The 27,308-nt window shown below is 36.7% G+C and overlaps 1 protein-coding gene across 9 annotated transcripts in view; it reads left to right on the top strand.

Annotated features, from left to right (window-relative positions):
- Window positions 1-27,308, top strand: part of PPFIA2 (PPFI scaffold protein A2) — a 462,519-nt gene that overhangs the window by 420,506 nt on the left and 14,705 nt on the right. For 5 of the 9 annotated variants that reach the window (XM_088025652.1, XM_028105432.1, XM_088025650.1 and 2 more), the window contains 5 exons: window positions 8,398-8,479; window positions 12,197-12,397; window positions 20,341-20,403; window positions 22,108-22,137; window positions 23,687-23,880. In XM_088025652.1, coding sequence (XP_087881778.1) covers window positions 8,398-8,479; window positions 12,197-12,397; window positions 20,341-20,403; window positions 22,108-22,137; window positions 23,687-23,880 — 570 coding nt within the window. The remainder of the gene's footprint in view (window positions 1-8,397; window positions 8,480-12,196; window positions 12,398-20,340; window positions 20,404-22,107; window positions 22,138-23,686; window positions 23,881-27,308) is intronic. The other 4 variants (XM_028105431.2, XM_028105434.1, XM_088025651.1 and 1 more) reach the window with 3 other exon arrangements.

Below are 27,308 nucleotides of genomic sequence, written 5' to 3'. Positions count from 1 at the left end.
CAGCTTGCACATGTTAGAAAAAATGTGGGTGGCACCATATTTTGTTCATATTTGCTGACCAGAATTTCAAATGGTTTCTCAAATATGTAATGTTGATTTTCATAGAATTGATCAACAAGTCTAGATTTCCGAATAATACAGTTATAGCCTATTGTCTGTTTGAAATTTGAGGTGATCATTTCCTGCTTATCCTTCTGACTCTTGAATTTTAATGGAACAATTAATAATGGTGTGAAGTAAAGTATAAGTAAGTTTACTGCTAGCATTATGTAACGGAGATTTATTCTCTGGCCTACGCTGTTGAGAAGAGATTCAACTGTCAAATTATTTTGACTTATATTTTATTCTTGGTTCTTATTGAGCCACATATTTAATTTCTTCTGGTTATATCAATAACTAGTTACTTGTCATGTGCTACAGTAAATAAATAAGGCCTGAAGATAAATTTTTCAATCAGAGAATTACTTTGTATTGCAATTACACAGAATCAATTGAACTGAAACCAGTTACAAGAAGTTTCGGCTTTTCCTTCCCAATTAGATAAACAAGACCAACCTCCTTCCTCTGACAGAGGTGCAGAACCTGGCATTAAGGAGGAACAAGAAGAGAAAAGGCACAGCTCCTTTTTTTCTTACAGTGTTAAGCATTAAAAGGTGTGATGTAAGGGGGTAAAGACTATACATACTAGCCAGGAGGCCAAATAAGTATATACCACTTCTAAATATAAACAAACCACAAGAAAAGAAAGTGGGAGACTATCATTTTATTTAATACTAACAATGAAGTGGATGCAATTGGTTTTAATGTAATCAAATTCTTATCGTCAGTTTACCCTCTTTTCTCAGTAATGAAACATTCAAAGGGTAATTAACTAAAGGATCATAGGAGGGTTAAGAAAGTTAACTCTGTGGCCAAGTTTTTGGGGCTCAGATTCTGGCTCTGCCACCCACTGGTTCTATGCTCCAAGTGACTTTTGCTCTTCAATGTCCTCAGCTGCAAATGAGTATCAATATATATCTTAACCATTGTGAAAATTAAAGAAATTATACATATAAAGCACTTAGGATAAAGCACTTAGGATAGGATAAATGAATGTTAGCCATTGTTGTCTGGGATCCAAACCCTAATTTGTCTACATCCAGAGCCTTTGTTCTTTCAAACCATGATATAGTATTTCTGAAGAATAGAAGTGGTTTAAAGACAAGAGAGCACGATAGATAAACCTCTATTATGGTACATTTTGAATGAGAGGTATAAGAAGTGCAATAACTGGAGTATACACAAGTTATACTATTTGTATAGAAGAGAAATCTAATTCTGCCTGGGAGAGGTCTTGGAATCTTCACAGGAAGGATAAAGCATTAGCTGTGTCTGAGGGACAAGTATGAGTTTGCCACGATTCTGATGCAAAGAAGGATGTTTCAGTCAGAAGAAAAAGATAAGAGTCATGGAAAAGGTCAAATAAAATGAGGTATTCAGGGGATGGCAAGTATTTGGGCACTGACTGAGCACAAGAGTCTGGAGAGAGAGCCAGGGCCAGATTACTAAAGGTTTTTTTTCCATCATGCTGAGATATTTGACCTTTATTTTTAGGACAATGGGGAGGTTTTTAAGTAGGCAAGTCTTAACAAAAACTTTGTGTTTAGGAGGGTCTCATTGGGAGTTGGAAATAGGATGGAAAGGAGGGGGTACCAAACAAGAGACAGAGAGACTCTGGAAGTCCATTGCCATGATCCACAAATGATGAGAATTTGAACAAAAGCTTCGGTAGTAGTCAATCAATTTGCAAAATATCTTATTTAATATTAGAGAGTACATTTTTTTCTCTTTCTGAACAGCCAATATAGGTAACTGCTAAACAAAATTCGTATTCCTTTTCAAGATGTAGTGCACAGTTTGATGTTAACAAAAACAAAATACTTAGAATTCACTCTGTCATCAAAGATCCCAGATGGTTGTCAACATTGAGAGTTTTGTGGATTACAATATAACAACCATTCAAGAGATATTCTTAGCTACAGCATGGGAAGAAAAGCAAGAGACAGTGGAAGAGCAAAATCTCATCTCTAGGACTTTAGAGTCTTGGGTGGGAGAGGAGATGCACGCATGTGGTGCTAACCAACAATCTCTATGAGTGATTTTTGACACTATAAGTATCCAGATTTTGAAGGATAAAGAGTGTTTGTGGAATGGGATTATCACAAAAATGAAAGGAAGGGTCATGATTTAAGCAAACAGTAAGATTCTGATAGTTGAAGAAGGGAAAGAACTTCTCAGCTCTGGAAAATGGTACTCGCAATGATAGAATTAGTAAAGCACAAATTATTTGCAAAAGTAGGTTCTCAGTCCTGGTTAGAAGTGAAGACGATTAGAAAGGGAAATCAAGGCTAAACCTATTTAGTATTTGTAATTCAGGTTGAGGGTTATACTTTAAACATTCAAGGAACCATTGGAGGGTCTTCAGAGGACAATGCTATGACAAAAGTAACAGTTCACATTCATTAGCTGCTTCCTTTGTGTGAGGCCCTGTTGTAATCACATTACATGTATTTTCTCAGGTCACTTTCAGGAAGGTACTGTTATCAGCTTTATTTTACAGATGAGGAAACTGAGGCACAGAGAGGTAAAGTGACTTGTCTGTGGATGCACAGTAAGAAGAGGAGGCGCCGAGAATCAAGCCTGAGCAGTCGGACTTTAGAGGCCGCTCTCTTACCTAATCTGCCAGCATAGCAGATTCTTTTTATGCCAGGTGCATTAGAAGGGTTAGAGAACTCGAGATAGGGACCAATTAAAGGGTTGGGAAAAAAAGTATGGTGGCAACGGGAATAGAAAGTAAAGAAAGATGAAATAGAAAACATGAAGGGGAAATGGGCAGGCATTAAATAGAAGGTGACTGGCGCGGCCATCACGCAGTCATCACAAATTGGCAATCCTAAAATAGCATTGTAGGCTAAGTGGTCTGCCGGTAAAGTCTCTTTTCACTGACAGTGATGGACCGTCCACACTGAGAAGAATATGAGAAAGGAGACCTTACTGGCTCTGTGGTCTGTGACTTTTTTGAGTAATTAATGAACTTTATTTCTCAGAGTTTAACACTTTCTTGAACTTGTTGATTTACGAGTTGTGTTCCCGTACTATGAGGGCATGAGGACAGGGAACTTTGCATGCCCCAGGATTAATCAAATTTGTTAGGTAGTCAGTCATCTGATTCTTTTTACAGACCTACTATGTGCCAGGTTTTGTGTTCAGCAAAGAATAAAACCGACTGAATCTCTGAGTCGATAAAATGTTAAAGGTACTAGAGGTAGGAATGCTTAGTATTCTAGGGCACTTATAAAAAGAAGTAGTAAATATTGCCTCAGGGGTGAGGAAAGGATAGCTTCAGAGAAGAAGTATTTTTGTATGTCTTGAAAATCAAGACAAAGTGAGGGAGGAGACAAGGCAGGGAGGCAAGAGGACATTGTTGAGTGTCCTCACATTTGTAAGAAACACAGCTTACAAATATGCAGGCATACTCCACCAATTAGGTCCAAACTACAATAGCTGAGGAGAGACATAAAACCAAAAAAGGAGGAACCAGACATTTCCATTTGGATTGAGTCACTGAGGCAAAGCCATACCTGCTTACATTCATGTGGATTAAGAGTTAGAAACTACAAACCCAGCAAATGCCCTTGATTTATGTACATTTGTTAGACATCCTTGATCATTTACCCAGAAATCCTTGGGGCTGGTTATTCTTAGGGTGCCCACACCTTGTTCCTGTCCTCAGATTAGGCCTGGCATGAACAGGCTCCCCTCTGTACAGTTATATATGGGCATGCAAATGACTCATACCCCCCAAGTGTTTCTCACCTGTTGGGCCTCCTGAGGTGTCACTTTCCAGTCACAGTAACTCATTGACACCTAATTCAAGAGAGTCTGACACCTTTGGGGGAATCTAATAGCATTCTTCACTGTAGATGAGAATGTGTTTCTTGAAAATACTCAATGATTCAGTTTTTCTTCTTCAGTACAATTAGTACTTTTCTTTGAGTTTTCACACAGGTGATGACTAGCCCTGAGCCAGATAGATTTTCTAAAAGGAAGTGCTACTGATATCCTCTAAAATCTAGTCTACATCTTAAAACAAAAATGCATACCCATAATTATAGTGATATATAAATTATCCTTTGGGAAAAGATGGTTGAATATTAGATTGTCTGGAGAGGAAAAAAAAAGAAAAAAAAAATATTTCTTCAGGTCTAAAAACAAAGGCAATTTCCAGACTCACACATATACTAGGGAAAGTTGATCACAGCCCTGCTCTGGAAGAACTGTCACTTGACCTTTTAAAATGTTGACTCTGGAGTATAGAAAAAAAATCATACCTTTCCACACAGGGACTGGTTCAAAAGAGAACACCAGTATATTCAAAATGCCTGTTTGTGGCAAATCAGTTTTTTATTTAGTATTTCCTCAACAGTTCGGGTCACTATTTCTCTGTCAGTGACACCAAAATATCTCATGAGAAGAAGCATGCCCCCATACAATTAATGTTGACACTTAATAATCTGTTAGAAAATCATAATGTATTAAACTCAGTGATTTCCAATTATTCTAGTTTTGCCTGTATTATTTTTTTAACATTGCTTCTTTCTCATGGCATACACCCAGATATATGTCTTTTATAAATTCTGTATGGTGCAGAGTTTTTTAAGATTGAGAAGAATTAAATGTAATGTTGCTTTGAGAATTTCAGTGCATTTCTTTACACAGTTGATTCTACCCTCAGATTAAGGGAAAACGCATCTGGAGTTAAAGTCATGTAGCGCTCCGTTCTGCTGCAAAACCCAGCCTACCACCCCTTACCTGGCAGTTTCTCTCCTGTTTCAGCTCAAAGGCCTTTACATGGGCTCCAGCCCTGCCAGTTGGGGTCCAAGGGACAGAATCAGGTGGACTAGAGTTCCCTTTTCCTATTATCTTAGCATATTCTTACTAAAGTCATCATGGTTACAAGAGTTTGCAATTTAAGCAAAACAAACAAAGCAAAAACAAATAAAACTTTTTCAAGGGCCAAATTGCCCAAAGATTTCACAAAGAATTGTGCGATTAAATTTCCATTAAGACAGAAAATAGAACTACCTGAGCACCTTGGATTGCATCTTAACCACACTGCTGTCAGGGATCCCATGCCAGATCACACTCGGGATCTGCCAGAGTGGGTGTTACTTTGACAAATTGGCTCAAGAGGAAACAATTTAAGGATTTTTTTTTTTTTGAAACGAAATTTTGAATGGGTGTTGTAAGCCAAAACAGAAAAAGATACTTGGACTACAAAAAAATATATACGTTATCGGGCTCAGTTTACTCTAACAAGAAGTACCTAACTGTGAACACTGGCAGACGTGTTCAACATTCACAGCTATATATTGAGCACCTTGTTTGTGCCTGACCTTGTTCTAGATGCTTCTAATTATCTCTAAACAGAATATGTGAAAACATCAGTCCTCCTTGAGCTTATATTTGATTGGGATATAAAAGACTGAGGTGTAAATGATACTTTGTGTTTGAAGATAAGTGCTGTGGAGAGAAATAAATCAAGGAACAGGGATAAAGAATGTCTGGTGGGGATTGAAGGAGAGAGGGGAGAGACAGAGGAGGTGACATTTGAGTAAATATTAAAAGTAGAGAGGGAGTAAGCCATGTGGAAACAGAGGGCACAAGCATTCCACACAGAGAGAATAGTGGGTACAAGGGTCTTGAGGCTGAAAGGCCTGCCCTGTTTCCAGGGAACAGCGAAGAGGCAGCATCATTGTGCGAGGTAGCAGCTGAATCAGAGAGTTGAAGAGGGTAGGAGAGTAGATCCTAACTGCCGCTTTGCCTTTTATTCTCAGGGAGACCAGGAGTGATTGGAGGGTTGTGAGCAGAGAAGTTACAGTATCTGACTCAAGTTTGAACAGGTTCACTCTGGCTTGTGTGGTGTAATATTTTTAGAGAACTAGTCAGAAGTTTCACAATTAAAGTGTTCTAGCTTTTAAAAATGGCTTTTGTACAACTCCTTTAATTCACCTATGACAATGTTATGTGCTTCCTTGGTGCTGAGTGCCTATTTACTTGCCTTTTTACTAAATGTAGCAAAAAATGGCTGTAAATGTCTGTTTCTTCCCCTTTACTGCCACTCAGCTCCTGCATCACTGAAAGTGTTTCTTGCCCTATTGGATATAACATTACAACTCCGAATAAGGCTCCTCAGCCCCGTGGAGGTCTGCTCTCCATTGGCTTGCACGTATCCCATGCCGAGTCCTTCTTCTGACCCCCCACATTTACTGCTTATCCTGCTTAGAACGCCTTTCCACATTCCCTTCAGAGCCAGCTTGGTTGCCACAATGCCTTCACCAAGTGTTTCCATTGCTTCTGACCCATATTCCAAAATCCTCCCGCTCAGAACGTGCATCACCAAGTTTTAGCATCTGTTTGTGTACTATATTGTGTTTTTAGACAGTTCATGTGTTTGCTTTTTCTATCTAACCGGGGATCTTGTGAAAAAATGGGGCCATGCCTGTATTCTCACATGGGACACAGGTCTAAGCTCACAACAGGTGCTTACAATGAGTACCTGATGGTTGGTTGGTTGACCCTTCAACCCCTTTCTCTCAGTACCAGTAGCAGTGAGACTAGGCTCCTTGAGTCTGTTTTTCAATGAAGGAATGTTGGGAAGCGCGAGGGAATGGGGGATGGTACAGAAATCCAGGTGAGGAAGCCCCTCTAGTTTTCACTTTGGATTCAAGGCACGGGTCACTCTTCTCTGTCACAGGTGCTGAGTAACTGACAGGTAGAACTGACCTGTGCTTTCCTTGCTAGTCCCTCAAACAAAACAGCAGTTGATTTATATGTCTCTTCAGCTGCTCTAACTTCAGTTTTTATTTTGCCTCTTTGTTTCTTTTTTCACACTGATTATTTGTTGGCAGCATCCACTGCAAATATGGAAGTTCTCACTGAAAAGCATTTTCGGTTATATACAGTTGACCATTGAACACCGTGGGTTTGTACTGCTCGGGCCCACTCATATGAGAATTTTCGTCGATAAATACACTACAGTATTATAATGTATTTTCTCTTCCTTATGATTTTCTTAATAACATTTTCTTTTCTCTAAATTTACTATAAGAATACAGTATAAAATACATATAACATGTAAAATATGTGTTAATCGACTGTGTTGTTAGAAAGGCATCCAGTCAACAGTAGGCTATTAGTAGTTACGTTTTTGGAGAGTCAAAAGGGCAATGCAGATTTTTGAGTATGTGGGGGGGTTGGTTCCCCTAGCCCCCGTGTTGTCCAAAGGTCAACTGTATCTTAACATACTATAATAAGCAATTGATTGTTTGATAGTGGGAAATAATCAAATGCTTCATTTTGGAGTTCATATATGATATTATTGATAGATTCCTAAGCGTGAAAGATACACATTCAAAAAAGCAAATAATATACTACATTTTTATCATTTGTGTGGAAGATCAAAGCATACTAAGGAACAGAGAATATATTTTCCAATATAGTCCTGGTCAGGTATATATCAATTTGAGGTTCAACACATATTTGCTCTTTCAACAATGAACGACTCAAATTGGTTTTGTAAATGGATGTCAGTTATAAGGCTCAGTAGTAGAGACAGTGATTAATAATACATTTGTCAAGGCTCTTTACAACATTTTTCTATCAGAAACAACCATTTGTTGTCATTGAGGTGTTTCACTTTCATTAAAAGCAGGAGTGATTATAAATGAAAAGGAATGTACTATAGAATTTCACACCTTACATTGCTTTCTAGTGATAGAAGTTAATTTCCCTCTGAGCTCTCTTTAAATGAGAGGTAATTTCATAGACTAGATTAAAAAAAAAAAAAACTCCGAATATAGCTACCTGGACCTGGAGAGCATACTAAAATGAAGCACATGTCTTGAATGGGACTAAAATAACCAAATTTATCTACTGCCTCTATATACATTTTCTCTATCATTGAAATCGTAAGGAGAAGTGAGCAAGGCAGATGGAAGAAGCCTCATTTAGATCCCATGATGTATGCTTGAATATGCATATGTGGGCTATTTTCTTGTTAAAGAGATAAGATATTTGCTGATAATAGAATTCAGCTTCTTAGTCCATTAACATTTAATGTTTGAATTTTGTGAATAAATGTTGGGAGAAATTATTTTTAGATGTCCGTGTTTCACTCATAAAATCAGTGGGTGATTTCCATGTATTACTAAAAGGAAGAAAGAATTCTGTTATTCTGTATTAGCTCAGAAAAAGTTTGTAAAGGATTATTGGTTTTTAAAAAATACTGTCATTAAAAATAGTTGCCACTGTCTTTTTCCATGCTACATAACTAATAATCTCTGCTGTGTACTTCAGGCATGAACTTCTAGAAGAAGCTCGGAGGAAGGGATTACCTTTTGCTCAGTGGGATGGGCCCACTGTGGTTGCATGGCTGGAGGTAAGAGAATTAAACCAGAAAGCTCTTAAATTCATCACTTCGGTTTGATACTTTTTCTAGATACAGGTAAGGATGGGTTCCTGAAGTCACAGCTTTCCAGTAGCCTGGAGTAGCTTATAAAGGGAATATTTGCTTTATCCAGGGGGCTATGGGCATTGTTTGGATCTTACTCTGATACATTCTTGTGATTGGGGCAGAAGGAAGCACCTAGTGGGATAAAAGGAAGTTTCTCTAAATCTCACCATCTTCATGTCCAGAGAAAGAGAAGACAACTATTGAGCCACACATCTGTTGTCGCAAGAAAACATCTGTCCCCATCCATCAGTCCAGAGTTCTTCCTCATCAGCAGGTTACAGAGAAGTGCCATCTCTATCTTCAACACTTCTGTGTTTTCCAAGAGATCACTGTCACCTGATTGCATAGAGAACCATTCCTTTGCTTGTAAATTAATTCTAGAACCTAATTCTCTAAAGCCTAGAGGCCAGCTAGGTTTAGCCACTTGGAATAAAGCAAGAGAATACTTAGCCCCTTGTTCTCCTCTTGGTCTGAAGTGAGTGTTATAATGAAACAAGAACTACATTCAGCATTTTCTACAGAACACTGGGGCCGGGAAAACAAAAAACAACAACAACAAAAAAAACAGCACCCGAGCAGGGTGGGGGGCAGCAGGAGCAGACTGGGACAGTGGAGGAAACACACATTTCATCACGAAAGACCCCTTCGTACCACGTATTAATAGTGCTCACTGCCTATTCCATTCGGTTCTCTAACGTGGGCTGCTAGCCGCTACCGGGAGATGCCAATGTCAGGGCAAAGAAGAAAACAGGCTTTTCTTGCCTGGCAGAGGCTATTGGAACCCATTGTTCTAAGTGGTTGGAGATGATGAAATCACTGACTTTCATCATCCTATCATATCCAGAGCTAACAAATTAATGAACGAGGAAAAATGAAAACCCATTTTAGTTTAAAAATTAGTCTTATATAGATAGATATAAAGACATAATTTTTTCTTAGACTGAGTGAAAGAAGCCTGTCTTGCTTTATTTTATTTTCTCATATCAGTCAGGGGATTTTCAGCATATTAGTGATCAGAGCTGCTTCTTCCAAATGTGCTTTTAAAATTATGATACTTTAAAAATCAACTATAAGGCAACATGCTTAGGAAAGCACACTTCAAAATTGATAGCGGTTTTTTTGTTCAGTGTCACTCCAGTAAAATGAGCTACAGTTTGACAGAGAGTTAGCTGCTATTTTGGCAAGTGATGAACAAAGCCTTAGACAAAAAAGAAAAAAGCTTTACCGACATTAAGGAGCTAGGAAATGACAGGCAGTGAAATTTTGTGCTAATTAAACCTATCCTGAGCACACAGAAGTTGCTCATAATGTGCTTCCTAAAGTGACTCAAATGATAAAATGGAATAAACAAGATGAGTGAGCAGGGTGATCCAATGATGGAGAGCTCTTAACTTTCTAGCTCCTTTAGTGCTTCCTCGTGTGCACGGCCTGGTAAGAATGATGTGCAAACATAAGTCTGCTGCTTCACACACCATTTGTCAACACCAGAAACTTTTTGAAAGTCTAATTAGGGATGGTACCCATAACAGTGTATTGGCAAGATTTGGGTAATATTATTCGGTATAGAAATCTAAATATCTTAGAAAGGGGGGGTGAAAAATCATTAGGGTCCAGGGAAGGTATATTTAGATGTTTACTTATTGTGCACAACATGAGTTTATAAACTAAGAAGTCCCATCTTCCATCACATCTAACAGTGCCTGTCAAGGTGAGGTCAATACTTTGTGCCACACCTGCTGGAAGATAGCATGAACTTCTCAGTGATGGGCTATACTTAGAGCCCCTCTGCCTTGTCTTTTATCTCTAATCACAGCCCAGGCCACAGTGATTCAAAGATTTGGCTTTCTGTTTGTTTGTCTGCCTCCCCTGTAGAGACAAGTTAACCTCCTCATACATACGACAGAATTTTTTAAATAAAAGGATATCTAGTTAGGTTAGTTATCTATTACCACGTAACAAAGTATCCAAAAACGTAACATTTATTTTCTTCGTGGCTTCTGTGGGTCAGGAATCTAACCTGGGTTTCTGATCAAAGTTTCTCACGAGGCTGCAACCAAGGGGTCAGCCAGATTGGCAGGCATCTCAAGGCTTGATGTGGGGAGAATCCACTTCCAAGCTGACTCTTGTTTTCACAGTCATGATTCAGTTCCTTGCCAGTGACTGGCTGGTAACATCTGCTCCTTGCCACGTGGGTATCTCCAACAGGGCTGCGCACAACATGGCAGCTGAATTCCCCCAGAGCTAGAGCACTGAGAGGAGGGAGGGAGCGAGGACTAGCAGGAGTGAAGCTACCCTCGTTTTGTAACCTCATCCGGAAAGTGGCGTCCCATCACTTCCACAATAGCCTATTCATTAGATATAAGACACTGGTTTCAGCCCAAAGTCAAAGGCAGAGGATTACACAGAAGCACAAATATCAGGAGGAAATCCCTGGGACCCATCTTAGAAGCCTCCTACCACAATGCCCTAGAAGTAATAAAGCTGGACTCTCTTTGTTTTACAAATGAAGAAAATAAGGCCAAGGTTTAGAGAAGTTCCAGGCCTCACCAGTGACACTGAAGCAGTTAGAGCCCAGCTTTCTGGTCCAGAGCTCTGGGCGTTGACGTTTGCTGATTCATGGCTTTTCTTCTTTGTCCTGTCCTCACTGTTCTCACTCCTTTTGCTCAATCTGTTCATATCAACAAATAAAATAGTCGAAAAAAATGACTATTTTGGACATTTAAAGACCAAGAGTTAAACTGCTCACTTGCCTGTGCCCTGCTTCTTATTCATAGCTAATGATGGGGGGGAAGGGGAAATGAGAGAATATTCCTTTTTCCAAATGTGCGTAATTCAAATGCTACAACACCATCCGTGTGAGTTGGCATTCACCCAGCACTTAAGACGTGTGCAGACACTGTTTACCGATTCCATTGTCTTTTAAGAGCATCATAGCAAAGTTGAAAAATTGGAATCCCTAAGTTCTGATGCATTATTCATTTTCTTATTCTCTTTACCTAAAGTTTTCCAGATGTTTATAACTTCAGTCTCTCCCTTTAGCACATCATTTTATCCTCCAAAACTTTGTCCATGCAGAACATCAACTTAAGTTCACACCACTATCGCATGCTATAGGTAGGTATGTGAGAAATGGGGCTTAACTACAATACAGGCTTGGATCAAAATCACATGGCTGGAGGTGGTAGGGCCATCTCTTTCGGCGACAGAACTTCTTTGCCCTCAGAATTCCAAAGGAGATTGATAAATTGAATTCACGCATTAGACAAAGTCGATTGAGCCTTTACCAAATGCAGCTTGGGGCTGTTCTTCTTGTCCTTAAATCCAAGGGGGCAGGGGTGGATTTGGTGATGTGCAGCTAGTATGTTTAACCTAATAATATAAAATAGTTGTTAAATTGCACACCCGAGAGACTCAATTTCAAATCTTTAGTTCCATCACTGCCTAGCTGATATCTTTTAATAAATTGCTTAATGCCTTTATGCCTCTGTGTCATCTGGGGAAAATAATAATAGCATCTGTCTTTTGGGGTTTGGGCAGTAAAAGAGTTCATACGTGTAAAGTACTTAGAATAGTGCCTAGCACATAAGAGACACTATTAACTATTAGTATAATCTGTGTATGTATTTTTTCCCTACCCAACAGCTCTGGTTGGGAATGCCTGCTTGGTACGTAGCAGCCTGCCGAGCCAACGTGAAAAGTGGTGCCATCATGTCTGCTTTATCAGACACTGAGATCCAGAGAGAAATCGGAATCAGCAATCCCCTGCATCGCTTAAAGCTGCGACTAGCAATCCAGGAGATGGTTTCCCTAACAAGTCCTTCAGCTCCTCCGACATCCCGAACTGTGAGTCCGCTTGTGCTCCTTCCCTCTCCAGTGCTGGGCAAATAGCAGCCTCTCTAAGTCCACAGAGCCAGGCTGTGGCAGCACACATTTCAATGTCAGCACGAATTATTCGGAAGAGACTTAGCTTGCTCTTCATTAACCTTGCTGCTACTTTTAATAGGTTTTCAAGTGAGGAGCTGTGATTCCGATCAGACTTGAAGACTGTGACCAAGATAGACTTTTGAGCTAGTTTCTAACTAAAGTCTACGTTTTTCTCCCAGGCAACAGTATCCCAAGTTTACTCTTTTTTAGGATGTTCCCTTTAAAAAAAAAAAAAGAACAGGAGATGAGCTGTTGGCATTAGTGCTTTCTAAAGATGCAATGCCGAACTCACTACTTCTTACGCAGTTTTCATAATTATGCAACTGTGCAGATATTTGATATTTTATAAACACCAAGTGGAAAACCTTCAAATTCTCTCTTTGCAAATTCTCTTTGCTTCTCATTTATAAATCCCTATTCTTCTGATAATTGTGTCCCTATCCTAATGCTAGGAAAGAACAAAATGTCTAAAAGAAAATGCATGCCAGATGACAAATTCATATACTAAGAACAACTCCAAATAATATTCATTCTTTAGTCCATTCCTGATTTATATATATCTTTTGCTGGTAATGGATATGATTTCTGATGTTAACTGAATTTCTCTGGTCCCATGTCTTATGCAGAATAACAAAATATGAAAGAATGAGGTATATTTGAGATGTGGGTAAAAGATAGAAAAGTGGTATTACTTTATTGCAGTTTTCAGACACAAAACTAAACTTGAGACAACTTTTCCTCTGTGGCCTCCAACAGTCCGAAAGAATTGGCTTCATGTGTATTGTATCTACCTTTACATTCCTTCCCAGCATACTAGGTTCTAATGCCAGAAATACCAGGTCAAATTTAAAAAGGTTTTATCTTTCTTGCATAATTCCATTTTAACTTTTTCTAAATCAGATGTAGAAAAAAGATACAGTTTAACAAACATTATGTATAACATTATTTTAAAATGTCTATAATGTTGTATCCTATAGCTGACGTGTTACTTAAGCTAAGAAATAATACAGAATATGTTTAACATAAAAGCTGAGTAGCCCATTAAAATAGGTATTGTAAACCAAATTCAGATCTGATAGAGTTTAATTTCCGAGTGAGAGCGAAGCATCACAGCTTGTTTGTATCGACACTCTTTTCCTAAGAGCAAATGCATACGTGGTTGCTGAAAATGCAAAATTGGAGCCTTTGAAGTCCCAATTTCAAGAGGAAAAGTAGAATATATTTTATGATTTTTATTTAACATCCAGATCCATTTCTTAATGGAAAATAGAATAATTAAGCACTATTTTTCTAAAAATATCTAAGTGAACTTAAGAAATTTAAATCACAAACTATTAAAAGTAAAAGTATACTCAGTTGTTTAAAGAACAGTCAAATGTGGAGAGAATTTACAATGAGATTCTTCGTGATCTAGTGATGTAGCCTCAGTTCACCTCAAAGGCTTTATCTCCCCAGGACAGGATCCCAGTGACACAGAACTGCTTTCAGCTCGCTAAACTTTCATGCTTGTGGGTGATTGTGAGCTTTTGCAATTGCTCTTCACTCTGTCTGGAACACTCTTCCCACTCCAGGATCACCATCCTTCCCCAACTCATCATTCATCGAATGATTCGTGAATGTTTTTCCTTGAAAAAGCTTTCACTATGCACCAAAATCCGGTTTGCTTCCCTTCCTGCGTTACCACTCCATATACTTATAAAAACCAATTAAATTTTTTTCTTAATTTATCCTCCACTAAAGCCAACCAAGGATATTATCAGTTTTCCATGGCCTTAATTCAGTGCCAGGCAAATTATAGAGAGTAGTCAGTAAACATTCATCTTAAGAATGGTGATTGTACAAGTCACTCTACCAACGAATGCAGAGGCTGTAAAATCTGTATGGCCTTGACTTCTATGCCCTTCTACCATAGGACAGCTATGCTAAAGAAAATAAGACTTGCTCACCACTAGGTTTAGTAGATGAGATAGTTTAATTCCTCAATGTTAGGCAGAAGCAAAAAGTTGTGGAATTCCAAAGAAGGGCAAACCTTCTCTGGAATTTGAATAAGGCTTCAAAAAGGAACTAACAGTTCAAAAACAGGTAATATATTATTAATTAATTATTAAAAATTACTAATTTTGTTCAATAGTAACTTTTGGGTAAGACACCTTTTCAGTCTATTTCTTTTATCTTTTTAGAAAGATGAATTATTTCACATCATATATTATTTTATATTTTTCTTTTAAAACTTAGTAGTATGGTGTGAACATTTTCCTCATATTATTAATATACAATTATAATATCATGTCTAATTGCTCTATAACTCCTTCATGGAAATACCATAATGTATTTAACCAAATCCCTAATATTGGACATTTTGCTTAACAATTTTCATTGTATTCACAATACCATAGTGGATGCACATATAGTTATATTGTTGCAAAAACTTTTTCCATAGCAATATTTGTGTATAGGGCATTTATATTCTTATTACTTTTAAATCTAAATCGCCAAATTGTATTGTGTAGCCTTTTCTTCATCTTTTTGTTAACAGTGATTGTTACATTGCTTAAATTTATATTTTTAAAATTACTACTAAAGTTAAAATGTTTTCATATGCTTATTGATTTAGTATTTAAATGAATTACCTATTAGTAATCTTTTCCATTTTTCTAAAGGATACAGGACTATTCCTCTTACTAATGTGTAAAAATTCTTTATTCAGAGAGGATATATACCCTTTACCAAATACTGATGCAAGTTACATAAAAGATAAGTTGTATCTATTTGTTTTAATAATGATCTACTGAATACTTTTTCTTCCTTTTACTCCACCACATGGAAGTATTTACTCACTTTTAATACATTTTAAATATGACTTGCTTTGCTTATAAATTTCTAGTAATGAATCCACCATATAGAGTAAAGACTAAAACATCTTAAAGTCATCACCTAAAGTTATATATTAGGATTCACATTTTATTTTATTTATTTATTTTATTTTTATTTTTAGAGGGGGTTGGGGGCGGAAGGAGAGGAGAGAGAGAGAATCTTAGACAGCTCCACGCCGAGCACTGAGCCCAGTGCGGGGATGTTATCGCGTCTCCCAGAACACTGTAATTAGTTCAGACTATACAAAGGTTTCTGTGTGTTCAGGTTTGGGTTTGTGTTCCTCAGTCAGGTGTATCTTGCTTATTTTTTCAAATTTTCAAGAGAAAAAGACAAGATTGTTTACTTAGGCTTTTTTTTTTTAACTGAACAGAACTCTTGTCTGATTCTGCCTCCTTTCCTGTCTACATGAAATGGGCCAGACCACCAAAAGGAAAATCTAATATTTACATTTATTATTTTCTTGGGTCAGCCCTAATTTTCCAGCTTTCTGTTTCTTCTTCCTGAGCTGCTGTTACTCTGGAAAGTCTCTTACCTAAGAGAACAAGGATGGAGACATCAGTTCATTGAAATATTTGGTTAAAGGAGGATGTCATAAAGAATAAGTACATGCTTTAAATATTTTATCTTCAATAAAAATATGTAAATGTTCAGGCACTTGTAAATTTTAAATGAAACACTTAGGACTTTTCTTTGAGTACAATTCCAATGCCTGGAGTCCTACATTATCTTTCTTTTATAACTTCATACATAAAACATCTTCAATTTTTCTAGTTTGAGTTTCTTTTTAAAGTGGTAACTTCAGGATACTCAAAAAGCTATTTGAGCGCAGAATCCTCCTGGACATTTACAATCTTTTCCCGACTTTGATGAAATTGTATCTCATTGATAACGTGTTATAAGATTTGCCTAGATCTGTCTTTCCAAATAATTCAACTCAGTGTTCATATGTGAGTGAAACTTATTTTCATTTTATGTAATATTTATTTAAATTGCCTAAGTAAAAAAATAGTGCAGTATAAAAAATGGGTTTGGGAACGCAGAATTCAGCAAATTCGAGCAGAAATGTGAAGCACAAGATAGGCATCAGTCAGCACAATATACAGGGGAAACAAAGAGCATTTATGAAACAAAAGATTTACTGGAGTAGAAATTGCTTAACAAAATTTCTAAAGAAATTGTAAATTTCTAATGAAACTGTGATAATATCCAACATGAGTGGATGCCTAAGTGTCAGGTACTGTTTGAAGTGCTTTACATGTTATAACTGATTTAAGCCCCACAACAGCAACACTATGAGATAGGTGTTTTTTTTTTTTTATATCTGTTGTGCAGATGGGAAAACTGCTGTACAGAGAGGTTAAGTGACTTGTTGAAGGTCACACCACCTTGTGGTTCGCCCCAGAGTTTATGCTACTATTAAGTACACCCTCCTGCTTCCTGCATCTACCTGTTTTCTTCTCTTTTACAGCACTCTTCCAGTCTGCTTTGGTTCCCCTTTCCATTATTAGTAACCTCATAATAAAGTGAGGTGCAATTGTGCAAATGCTAGTCTTCATATAATAAGAAATATTTCTCTTCTTATACTGAAAAACATAAAATCAGATGGGGAGAAATGTGGTTCTGGGCCATTTTGAATGTGAAAAGTAAATGTCAAATTTATTTACTTTGTAACTCAATTATCAAGTAGAATAATACTGCAAAATGACCTAGGAAGTAACAGAAGTTACTTCCAGGTAAGGTAAGGTTTAGGATTATTCTGGGGTCTTGCTGCTTTACTTATTTTCTATTTCTGCCAGCAAGAGAAGTGATTATTTTCCCATAATTAATTTTCATGAGTTATCCCTTAAACTAATTTTAATATTTATTTTTATGTTGTAACTCTTTCCTGAATGACTTAATTAGGTAAGTGCTTTAATCCTCAACAACCATTAGGAATCTTCCTCCTAGTTCTCATTTGATAATACTATCTATATATTCTACTCCGATTGGACTAAGGTGAGGCAATTGAGGCAGGTCAAGTACAATACTAAGGGAGGCATGCTCTGTCAGGTGCTGACCTTGCATTTGCACAGCCATGAAAGTGAGTGCTTCCTTAAGTTTAGTCCCCTTGATACCTTACCTGCCTTATCTTAGTCTCGGACCTGTATCAAAATTGATTATATTATAAATTTTTCAATATTTTTTCTAGTATGAAGTACATTCCTAACCCACTTAACAGATATAGAATCTAAAACTTAGAGAGGTTTAGGAAATGTCCTAGGGTAGTTACTGAAAAGTGGCATTGCTAGAACTCAAGCATCTTTATTATAATTTGGTAAATTTCCAGATAGTTGAAATTTTAGAAATCACCTATTAGATTCAGACTGTTAACCACACACACACACACACACACACACACACACACACACACACACATGAAAATGACTATAGGTAGGTATTCTTCAGCTCAGAATTGGGGGCTACAGCATAGACTGGCAAGGAATGAGTAAGTCATTTTCAATGGCTCTCAGAGAACCACAGTCAAATTATGTGATCCTTGTCCTTTATGCTTTTCCAAGTTACTTTTTTGCACTCTTTATCTTTGGACCCCAGGCATAGTATCCTCTGTCCTTTGGTTGCTCAAAGCCTCGCCCTCTAGCTATTCTCTAAGACATGCTCTTCACTGGAATGCTTATGCCCTACATCATCCCTTTATGACTTACCCAGGTGAAAGTTCCGTACCTTTAGCAGGTGGTGAGGAGAAAGAAATCTGAATAATTGACTTATGGCGCATGGGCTTGCTTATAAAATCAACTTGTTGAAACCTCAACGAATGTCTAAATGATTGGGTTGTGCAGAAGCTATTTTATGAGTTACTTTACAAGATTCTAGAACAGACAGTGTTCCTCACAAGTAAAACTACAGGTCAAAAGAGAACAACTAACATACAACTTAGGAAAGTTTGCCAGCCGTATATATTATTTTGCATGTATATATTATATATCAGTATGTATTATTTTGCATGTAAAGAGCTACAGATAAAACCCTGGCTTCGAGCATCGTGCCCATTCCAGAATATGATGATAGACTGGCCAATATAAACTTTAAGATAAACTCTGAAGGGGATTATACATGTATGAATTCCAGTATGAGATAATACAGGTCAAGTTTCTTACAGAAGGAGGGAGATCTTAATTATTTGGATTCACAGTTAACAGAAAAGCTACAGAAATCGTTGTAAAACGAGACTGGCTTAAGTGAATTTCGAGTAACCATCACAGCAGTTCCCTTTGAACAAACAGTACAGCCATTCAGGCAAAGCACTGTGGTCTCTGGGTATAAAGGGTATGTGACACAGGAGTGTTAAGTTCTTTTTAGTATAGTACACTCTTCATAAAGTTAATAAAAGCAATTTATTCCAAGTGATTTAATGATTCATACATCCATATGCCTCTGTTTATATTGAGCACCATTCCCAAAAGCTGGGAGTAGAGGGGAGGGGCTCTTAATAACGTAGGTGACTCCAGTATTCAAAATAGTTCCTAAGTACACATAGTTTTATCTTATAGGGAAAAATTCAGATATACTTTAAATTCCAAAATGGTAGGAAAATGAGAATTTTGCACATATAAATTTTACATATATGATGGCTGTCCTCTGGGATTTTTTTAAGTAAGCTCTATGCCCAATGTGGGGCATAACTCCCCTTTGTTACTCAACTATATATATATTCTTATTCTATATTACGCATTACTCATATATATATAATTCTCTTATAAATGAGATTTCTCTTATATTGAATTATACTCAGCAGTTTAGTTTATATGTAGTTATTTTTCAAATTATAACATAATGTTTAACAGAAGGAAAATTAAAACGGTACTGTGTGTTGGTAGAAGACGACAGAGAGAGTTATGGTGGAGGTTTGTGTTAGGGCATCAGATTTCCTACTTCCAATTCTAGACCCCTTCCAAAACAAGTTGTAAGCAATGTATGGGATATAGATTCCATTGTAACTCTAGGATGGGTGTACTTGGACAACCTTGCAGTGTTCATAAGGATTTCCCAGTGAAATGGTGGAATTTAATGGGAAGTGGTTCCCAGTAGCCGTTCCCATCAACAACATGTCTGTTCTGTATGTTACTAACTGGACTTTCGTTTAGAAATTGTGCATTATTCAGTGTATAGAGCAAATATCATGGGTTATCTTATTTAGAAAACAAATGCGACTTTATAAAAGAATAGTGCCTGCTAAAAGGAAAATTTCCTTTTACATCATGTTATTCTCTATAATGGTATAGGACACTGCTGAGAAATTGGGAAGCCTAGGTTTTGTAATTTCTGACAGCATTTAGTAAGGTTAAAAAAATACCCTTTAAATTAAAAGTAGCATTTTACTTCTTTTTCCTCTATAAGAATATAGGAAAACAACATACATAAGGAATTATAAAAGGAAGAAATCATTTGGGAAAAACTGATGTTAGTTTCCAGATAGATGATGATAGTGCTTTCTGCTTTGTATTGACCACCAATTTTCTCTTTTCAAGGACATTGAAGAATCAAAACTTTGTGAATGAAATACTGGTAATTGCACAGCAAAGTACCTGTGCTTTTGTTTTCTGAGGAAAAATAAATACATTCCCCTACAGATCAAATTTAATCAGTTCTTTATGATTACAAAAAAAAAAAAAAAATGGATCCAATAGCTCCCTACCTTTGAAATGCAAATCGTGATTTGGCCTTTTTCCTGATTAATAATCACAGGAGCATCATTTTAAATCTATCCCACAGGAGCTTCACAGCATGCCTCTTTCTATTTAATCTTTTTAAGTAGAAGAAAAAGGGAGCTCTGAGCAAACCAGCAATGCTGTCTCTCCTGTGCATGCTGTAGAAGCAAGAGCACTGTCGTGTTGCTGTGGGGCTGGTAACTTACAGTGCTGCTGCCTTTCTTCTTTACCACTGCTTCCCTCCCGTGGATACCACTGCTTCCCCGCGGGCCTCCTCCCTAGCCTTCAGGCAACGTTTGGGTGACCCATGAAGAAATGGAAAATCTGGCTGCTCCAGCAAAAACGGTTAGTCTCACAGCTTTGTTGAACATGAAAAATAGTTATTTGGCTGCTATTGGGATGAAAAAGCTATTTTGTGTGTGACAGATCAGAGTAATGGGTATGTTTCCATAGCGATATGCATGAAAACTAATATTTTTCGTTAAGGTTTCATTTTACTGCACTTGAACATTGTTAATGAAACAGGGCTAGATGGTCATAATGAGTTTGTAATGTGCAGGCAATAATCAAGAATTTTACAAAGCTTATTAATCCATTTTGCAACCCTGGGAATTTTTAGTAACAGCTATCACCTAGTATTGGGCATATTCATAGGTAATACATGTTATCAAACCCAATTAAACTGGTAATAGAAAAGTTCAGATTGAACACTCCTTTTTTTCTTTTTCTTTTTTTTTTAAAGATTTATTTATTTATTTGAGAGAGGGATAGAGGGGAGAGGTAGAGGGAGAGGGAGGAGGAGAGGGAGAGAGAATCCCAAGCAGACTCCTTGCTGACCACGGAGCCCAGTGTGGACCTCAGTCTCACACAACCGAGATCATGACCTGAGCCAAAATCAAGAGTCAGATGCTTGACTGCCTGAGCCACCCAGGCTCCCTGAAGACTCATTTTTAATACAAGCATTTGGTTTCTTGTACTTTACCAATACAGAACTTAAAACTCCACCCCTCCAAAAATATTCTGTTCATTTGATATTCAAAGCACAGGCTTAAAGAAATTTTTAGTGACTTTGATTATAATTGTCAGCTTTTAAAAATATAGTCTTACATATACTCATTTTTCATTTAAAGTAACAAAGTTGTATGTCATACATTTTATTCTTAGCAGCTTCTTTTAATCTAATGTCTTTTTGGTTGTATCCATATGTGAAAAATTGATTATCTAGTTTATGAAGGATAAAAATACCAATGTCATTTTCTAACTATATTTCTAGTTCACTTTGTTGGGTTTGGTTTTACTCGTGTTTGCTTTTGTTTGTTGTTGACTGTTGCTGAAATCTGTTTGATTACCACAAAGCTTTGTTAGAGGGAAACAGTTACTTTTTGTACTTCATTAATTTACTTTATGTTAGATTTTTTTCAGTGTGTGTGTGTGTGTGTGTGTGTGTGTGTGTGTGTGTCTGTATACATTTACATGTATTGGGCGCCTGGGTGGCTCAGATGGTTAAGCGTCTGCCTTCAGCTCAGGTCATGATCCCAGGGTCCTGGGATCGAGTCCCGCATTGGGCTCCCTGCTCCTTGGGAGCCTGCTTCTCCCTCTGCCTCTCTCTCTCTCTCTCTCTCTCTCTGTCTCTCATTAATAAATAAATAAAATCTTTAAAAAAAAAAACATTTACGTGTATTGTATACTTGTATATATAGAATCAGGAATTTTTATTGTAGCTTTTTTTTTTACATTTACATTTGGAAAACAACATACTTTTAAGAATTAAAAAAAGGTTTGGAATGACCAGATCAAATATCATGAAAAGCCCATATGTCGTATGTGTGTATGTTTAATCGGAATTAACTGGAAACCACATGGCTGCTCTTGAACTGCTATATTGATTACTATGGGTTTGAATAAGGATCAGTGTATTTATCTACTTAAGTCATAATTAACATTTTCAATAACAAACAATTTTGCTTCTGCTAGAATAATTTTACTGTCTTCATTTGAGATTAATTTATATTCATCTGCTTTATTAATCATTCCCTGCTGCTAACACAGAAAGAATCTGAGGAAGGAAGCTGGGCCCAGGTAGGAAATTCATATGCTCTAAAACAATATCATTTAGTACTCTATGAGTATATAAAATAAGAAACTGTAGTATGTCATAATATAAATCTTCACTTAGCTTAGGATTAAGCTAATATGTATGTTTGAATTTGTTATGTTTAATACTATATATGTCCTTTTAAATCACCATATTTTGCTAAGAAAATGAATATCATTTCATACCTGGCCTCTTTGAAAGGGAAATTTTCTTTCTTTTTCAAAAGAAGGAACTGTAACTTAAATTTCTCTGAAATCGCCCCTGAATATATTTAATCAGGAATCATTCAAGTTGGATATAAAAGGGGGTGTTACAAAAAACCTTACAAAACATGTGCTTTAAAGTATAATGGAAAGCGTGGGCGGCCTGGGGTCGAAGGCCATGTGTCAGCATGAGACTGCATGTCCGAAGTCACTTCCATTAATTGAGATGGCCATATGAGACAGGCATCTGTACTTTGAACAAGCATGTGTGTTTGCAAGGAAGCTGCACATTTTTCAGCATATCCACATGACATACAACCAAAAGAATTAATGCACGTGATTAGGCATCTGATTCAAACCTTTGACTATAAGAAAAACTTGGTATACAGTTATTACTAGGACCTATGTTTAAACATTCAGTAAATTAGGGTGGTATTTGGTTTTGATTTGGGTAAGAATTTCATCCTTTTTAAGAACACGCAAAAGAAGGGGAGAGCCTGAGACTTTCATTAGAAATACATGTTATAATTACAACTGTGAATTTGTTGTAACATAAAGAACTGTAAAATTAGTAGATAGTAATAGTCCTTTTTAACAATTGGTTTAGAGGTGATGGTTGACTTTGGTTTTCATTTTGGCTGTCATGAACAATGCTTGGTTAGATGAGTTCTTTCATATTGTTATATTAAATAACTAGATTATTTCTTTGTTTTTTGACCATACTCTGCTTCTTAAATACAGAGTCTATACTGATTGATTTCTAAAAGAGACTGATTATTCCCAGTGACCTTTATGGACCACTGGCTGCATGCTTCACTAGATAACAACAGTGTCCACAAAAAGCTTCAGCATTCTGTCTCTCTAGACTTGTTGCTCCTTTCTCTATTTGTTTACTAAGGTCTCTACTTTCATGTTGAGATTTGCAATAATGCCATGGTAATGCTAATAGTAGCATCGAAGAGATGGTGGACTATTAGCAGACAGATAAAAATCAGTTATATTAAATAAACTTACCTATACAAAGAATCTCAGTGTTTATATTTTGTCATTAATTCTGTTTTTTAATTTAAAAATGCATATTTGTATATAATATAATTTCTTTTGAGAATACAAAACAAACACAATCATTTCCTATAAGCAGGTGCCATGATACATGTACCTAGAGTTTCATTTTATCAAATTAAATCAAATACTTAAAGGCTAGATATTATTTCTGCTTTTTTCCCATATATTATAGTAATTAAATGTCAGTTATCATAATATGCAATATCCTCCTATTACCATCTCATCTTATTGGCTAAGAAACTTGACTGCTATAAAACAATTCTAGTGTCCGGTTTTTCTACAGACTCTTGCTTATGGAGATATGAACCACGAGTGGATTGGAAATGAATGGCTTCCCAGCCTGGGGTTACCTCAATACAGAAGTTATTTCATGGAATGCTTGGTAGATGCAAGAATGTTAGATCACCTAACAAAAAAAGATCTCCGTGTCCATTTAAAAATGGTGGATAGTTTCCATCGGTAGGTTTTTTTCAAATAGTAATTAAAATGAAACGATAAATAATGTATATATTACTAGAACAAAAAGATGTCTAGGAGATAGAGAATTATGCTGTTCAAAACACCTGTGTGCATATACTTGGTGAATATTTTCATGCAGCAAATTGCAGGGACTATCTAATGTAGAGCTTTGTACATATTATGAGCTCAAAGTTTATGGAACCACACATGTACACAATTCTCATGCAGTGTAAATCTTTTTTTTCTGTATCTTTGGGAAATTCCATGTTTGTGATTTGTATCTGTGTATATTTTTATATTAGGAAGTTATTAAGAATAAAATTAAGTCAGTTTCAACTCTATAAATAGATATATGGTTATAAATTATATAATTTAGGTATATACTAGGAAAAATTTGAGAGAGCACTGGATCCTAATCACTAGACCACCAGGGAAGCTTAGAAAAAATTTGAGAAGGAATTCTTCTCTGAAGAAAATATTTTTTTTGTTTTCATATAAATCTTTTAATATTTTTATTTGTGCATTAATTTTCAGAAAAAAATACTGAATGGATTTTGAGACAGCCATAAGGACACATGAATAAAATGCAACCTCTTTTTTCAAATTGTTTACCATCTAGGGCAAAGAAGCTTGTTATAATACCGTGTCATAAATGTTATGCTGGTATCTTTGTAGGTTAGGTGAGAAATTGTCAGTGGGATTATGATTCTTTTTTGTTCACTTCAAGTGTTTATTTATTTATTTTTTAAAGATTTATTGATTTATTTACTTATTTGAGAGAGAGAGCACATTGAGCAGGGGGGAGGAGCAGAGCAGGAGAAGCAGACTCCCTGTTGAGCAGGGAGCCCAATACGGGGCTAAATCACAGGACCATGGGATCATGACCTGAGCCGAAAGTAGACGCTTAATTGACTGAGCAACCCAGGTGCCCCTCAGGTTTTTGTTTAAATTCCAGTTAGTTAACATATAGCATAATATTAGTTTCAGGAGAATTTATGGTTCATCACTTACATACAATACCTAGTGTTCATCGCAAAAAGTGCCCTCCTTAATATCCATCACCTATTTAACCCATCGCCCACCCAACTCTCTCTATCAACCCTCAGTTTGTTCTCTATAGTTGAGTTTGTTTTATGATTTCATATATAGTTTATTATGATGATAAATTAATAAATACAAATCTAGATGATTTTGGCTTGCAAAACCCTATTTGTTCACACCCTGTCCAACATTTAATTAGTGACTGAAATGAAAATGGTATAAAAAATCAGATATGTTGATATGACATAAAGTTGGGATAAAGAGATAATAATTGGAGCTCTTCAATTAAACTTATGGAGATGTTTTGAATCTTAATACAGTTGTTGACACTGTTGGATTAAATTTAGTAGAGATAAATATGATGTAGTTTTTAAAAACCATTAAAATGTTGGATGGGAATCCATGTTTTAAAAGTAGATCAGGTGAAAAAGATATGATTTATACTTGGCACAAAAATCTCAGTTTTGGTTAATGGCTTACAGGGCATATTTAGATTGTGTTTATTTTCAGACTTAATAAAGTCCTACCATATGGTGAGATGACAATAAGAAACTATTAATTTGGGCGCCTGGGTGGCTAGGTCGTTAAGCGTCCACCTTCGGCTCAGGTCATGATCCCAGGGTCCTGGGATCGAGTCCCACATCGGGCTCCCTGCTCCGCGGGAAGCCTGCTTCTCCCTCTCCCACTCCCCCTGCTTGTGTTCCTTCTCTCGCTGTCTCTCTCTGTGTCAAATAAATAAATAAAATCTTAAAAAAAAGAAAGAAAGAAACTATTAATTTATGGGTATTAAATTGTTATTGATAAAGTGGTAAGAGCCTGGTGAAAAAGTTGAATTTTTAAAAATTTATTTTTTTATTTTGAGAGAGGGAGAGCGAGCAAGCAAGTGAGCACCCATGCAAGCTAGGGGGAGGGGCAGAGGGAGAGGAAGAGAGAATCTTAAGCAGGCTTGACTCCCAGCATGGAGCTGGATGCGGGGCTCAATCCCACGACCCTGAGACTATGACCCCAAGACCATGACCCTGAGACCATGGCTGAAACCAAGAGTCGGATGCCCAACTGACTGAGCCACCCAGGCATCCTGAAAAGTTGAATAAATTAAAGACATTTAGCTTGGATAAAAGTAGACTTTAGATGTTTTCCTATGTTTTGATATTATTACATGATGGAAGAATAGTATTTGCTCTGTTGAACACGTACTTTTCTAGTTCAGATAAGTGTAGATTGGTGAATGATTTGTGTTTAAGTAGGCTGAATGATTTCTATTCAGTAGAAAGAACAGCTTTGTGTGACTCTCAATTACCCTATCGTATACACATTATTAGGCAATGAACTCACTGTTCACTGAACTCAAATTTTACGTGGTTGTATTAGATTTTCGAATACTAGAATCTTTTGATGATATATTTGTGCCTGTTTCCCATTCTTCACTAGGTTTTTAATTGTTTTACATTATAGTAAAAATGATTGTTACAATGATTTTTTTTAATAAAAATTACTGAAACAGGGTTCTCTTGGTTCAGGGAAATACACAAACTTCACCTTTATGCTATACTTAGTTCTGACTTAAAGCAGGTAGTACTGACTGCATAGTGCATCCCACTGTCGTTTTATGGCCCAGTTTTCCATCTGATAGACATTGATGTAATAATATGTATCTTAATAGTACAATTTTATATTATGTATAAAAACTTGGCAGAAATGAGCCAAGAGCCATTGGTTTAACCTCAAGCTACCTAATACCTATGACTATTATTACATCTGTATTATCTGTTTTTCCACTATATTAGTTTGCTGGGGCTGCCATAAGAAAATACCACAGACTGGGTGGCTTAAATAACAGAAATTGATTTGCTCACAATTCTGGAATCTAGAAGTTCAAGATCAAGGTGTAAGAATGATTAGTTTCTTCTTGGCTTGCAGATGGCTGATTTCTTCTTGTGTCCTTACATGATCTTTCCTCTGTGTGTGCATTTCCCCGGTTTTCTCTTCCCAGCATGTCCAAATTTCCCCTTCTTTTTTTTTTTATTATGTATTTATTTTAAGAAATCTCTACACCGAACGTGGGGCTCAGACTCACAACCCCAAGATCAAGAGTCACACGCTTCTCTGACCGAGCCCTCCAGGTGCCCCCAAAATTCCTCTTCTTATGAGGACACCTACCAGTGAGACTGGAATAGTACCCACCTTAAGGGCTATATTTTAAATTACCTTTTTAAAAACCCTATCTTCAAATATAGTCATATTCTGAAATACTGAGGGTTAGGGCTGAACATTTGAATTTGAGGGAATGTAATTCAGCCCATAACACTGACTTTTTTCCCATTTCTTCTGATTCTGAAATATTGTAACTCAGCATTGTCCTTATTAACATGCAAGGCTTAGAAATG

The sequence above is a fragment of the Eumetopias jubatus genome, unplaced genomic scaffold (assembly GCF_037043125.1).
Source record: "Eumetopias jubatus isolate StellerSeaLion01/CBP00866 unplaced genomic scaffold, mEumJub1_p1.0 scaffold_8, whole genome shotgun sequence".
NCBI lineage: Eukaryota > Metazoa > Chordata > Mammalia > Carnivora > Otariidae > Eumetopias > Eumetopias jubatus.
The sequence above is the reverse complement of the archived record's forward strand: the minus strand, read 5'-3'. Positions and strand labels throughout refer to the sequence as shown.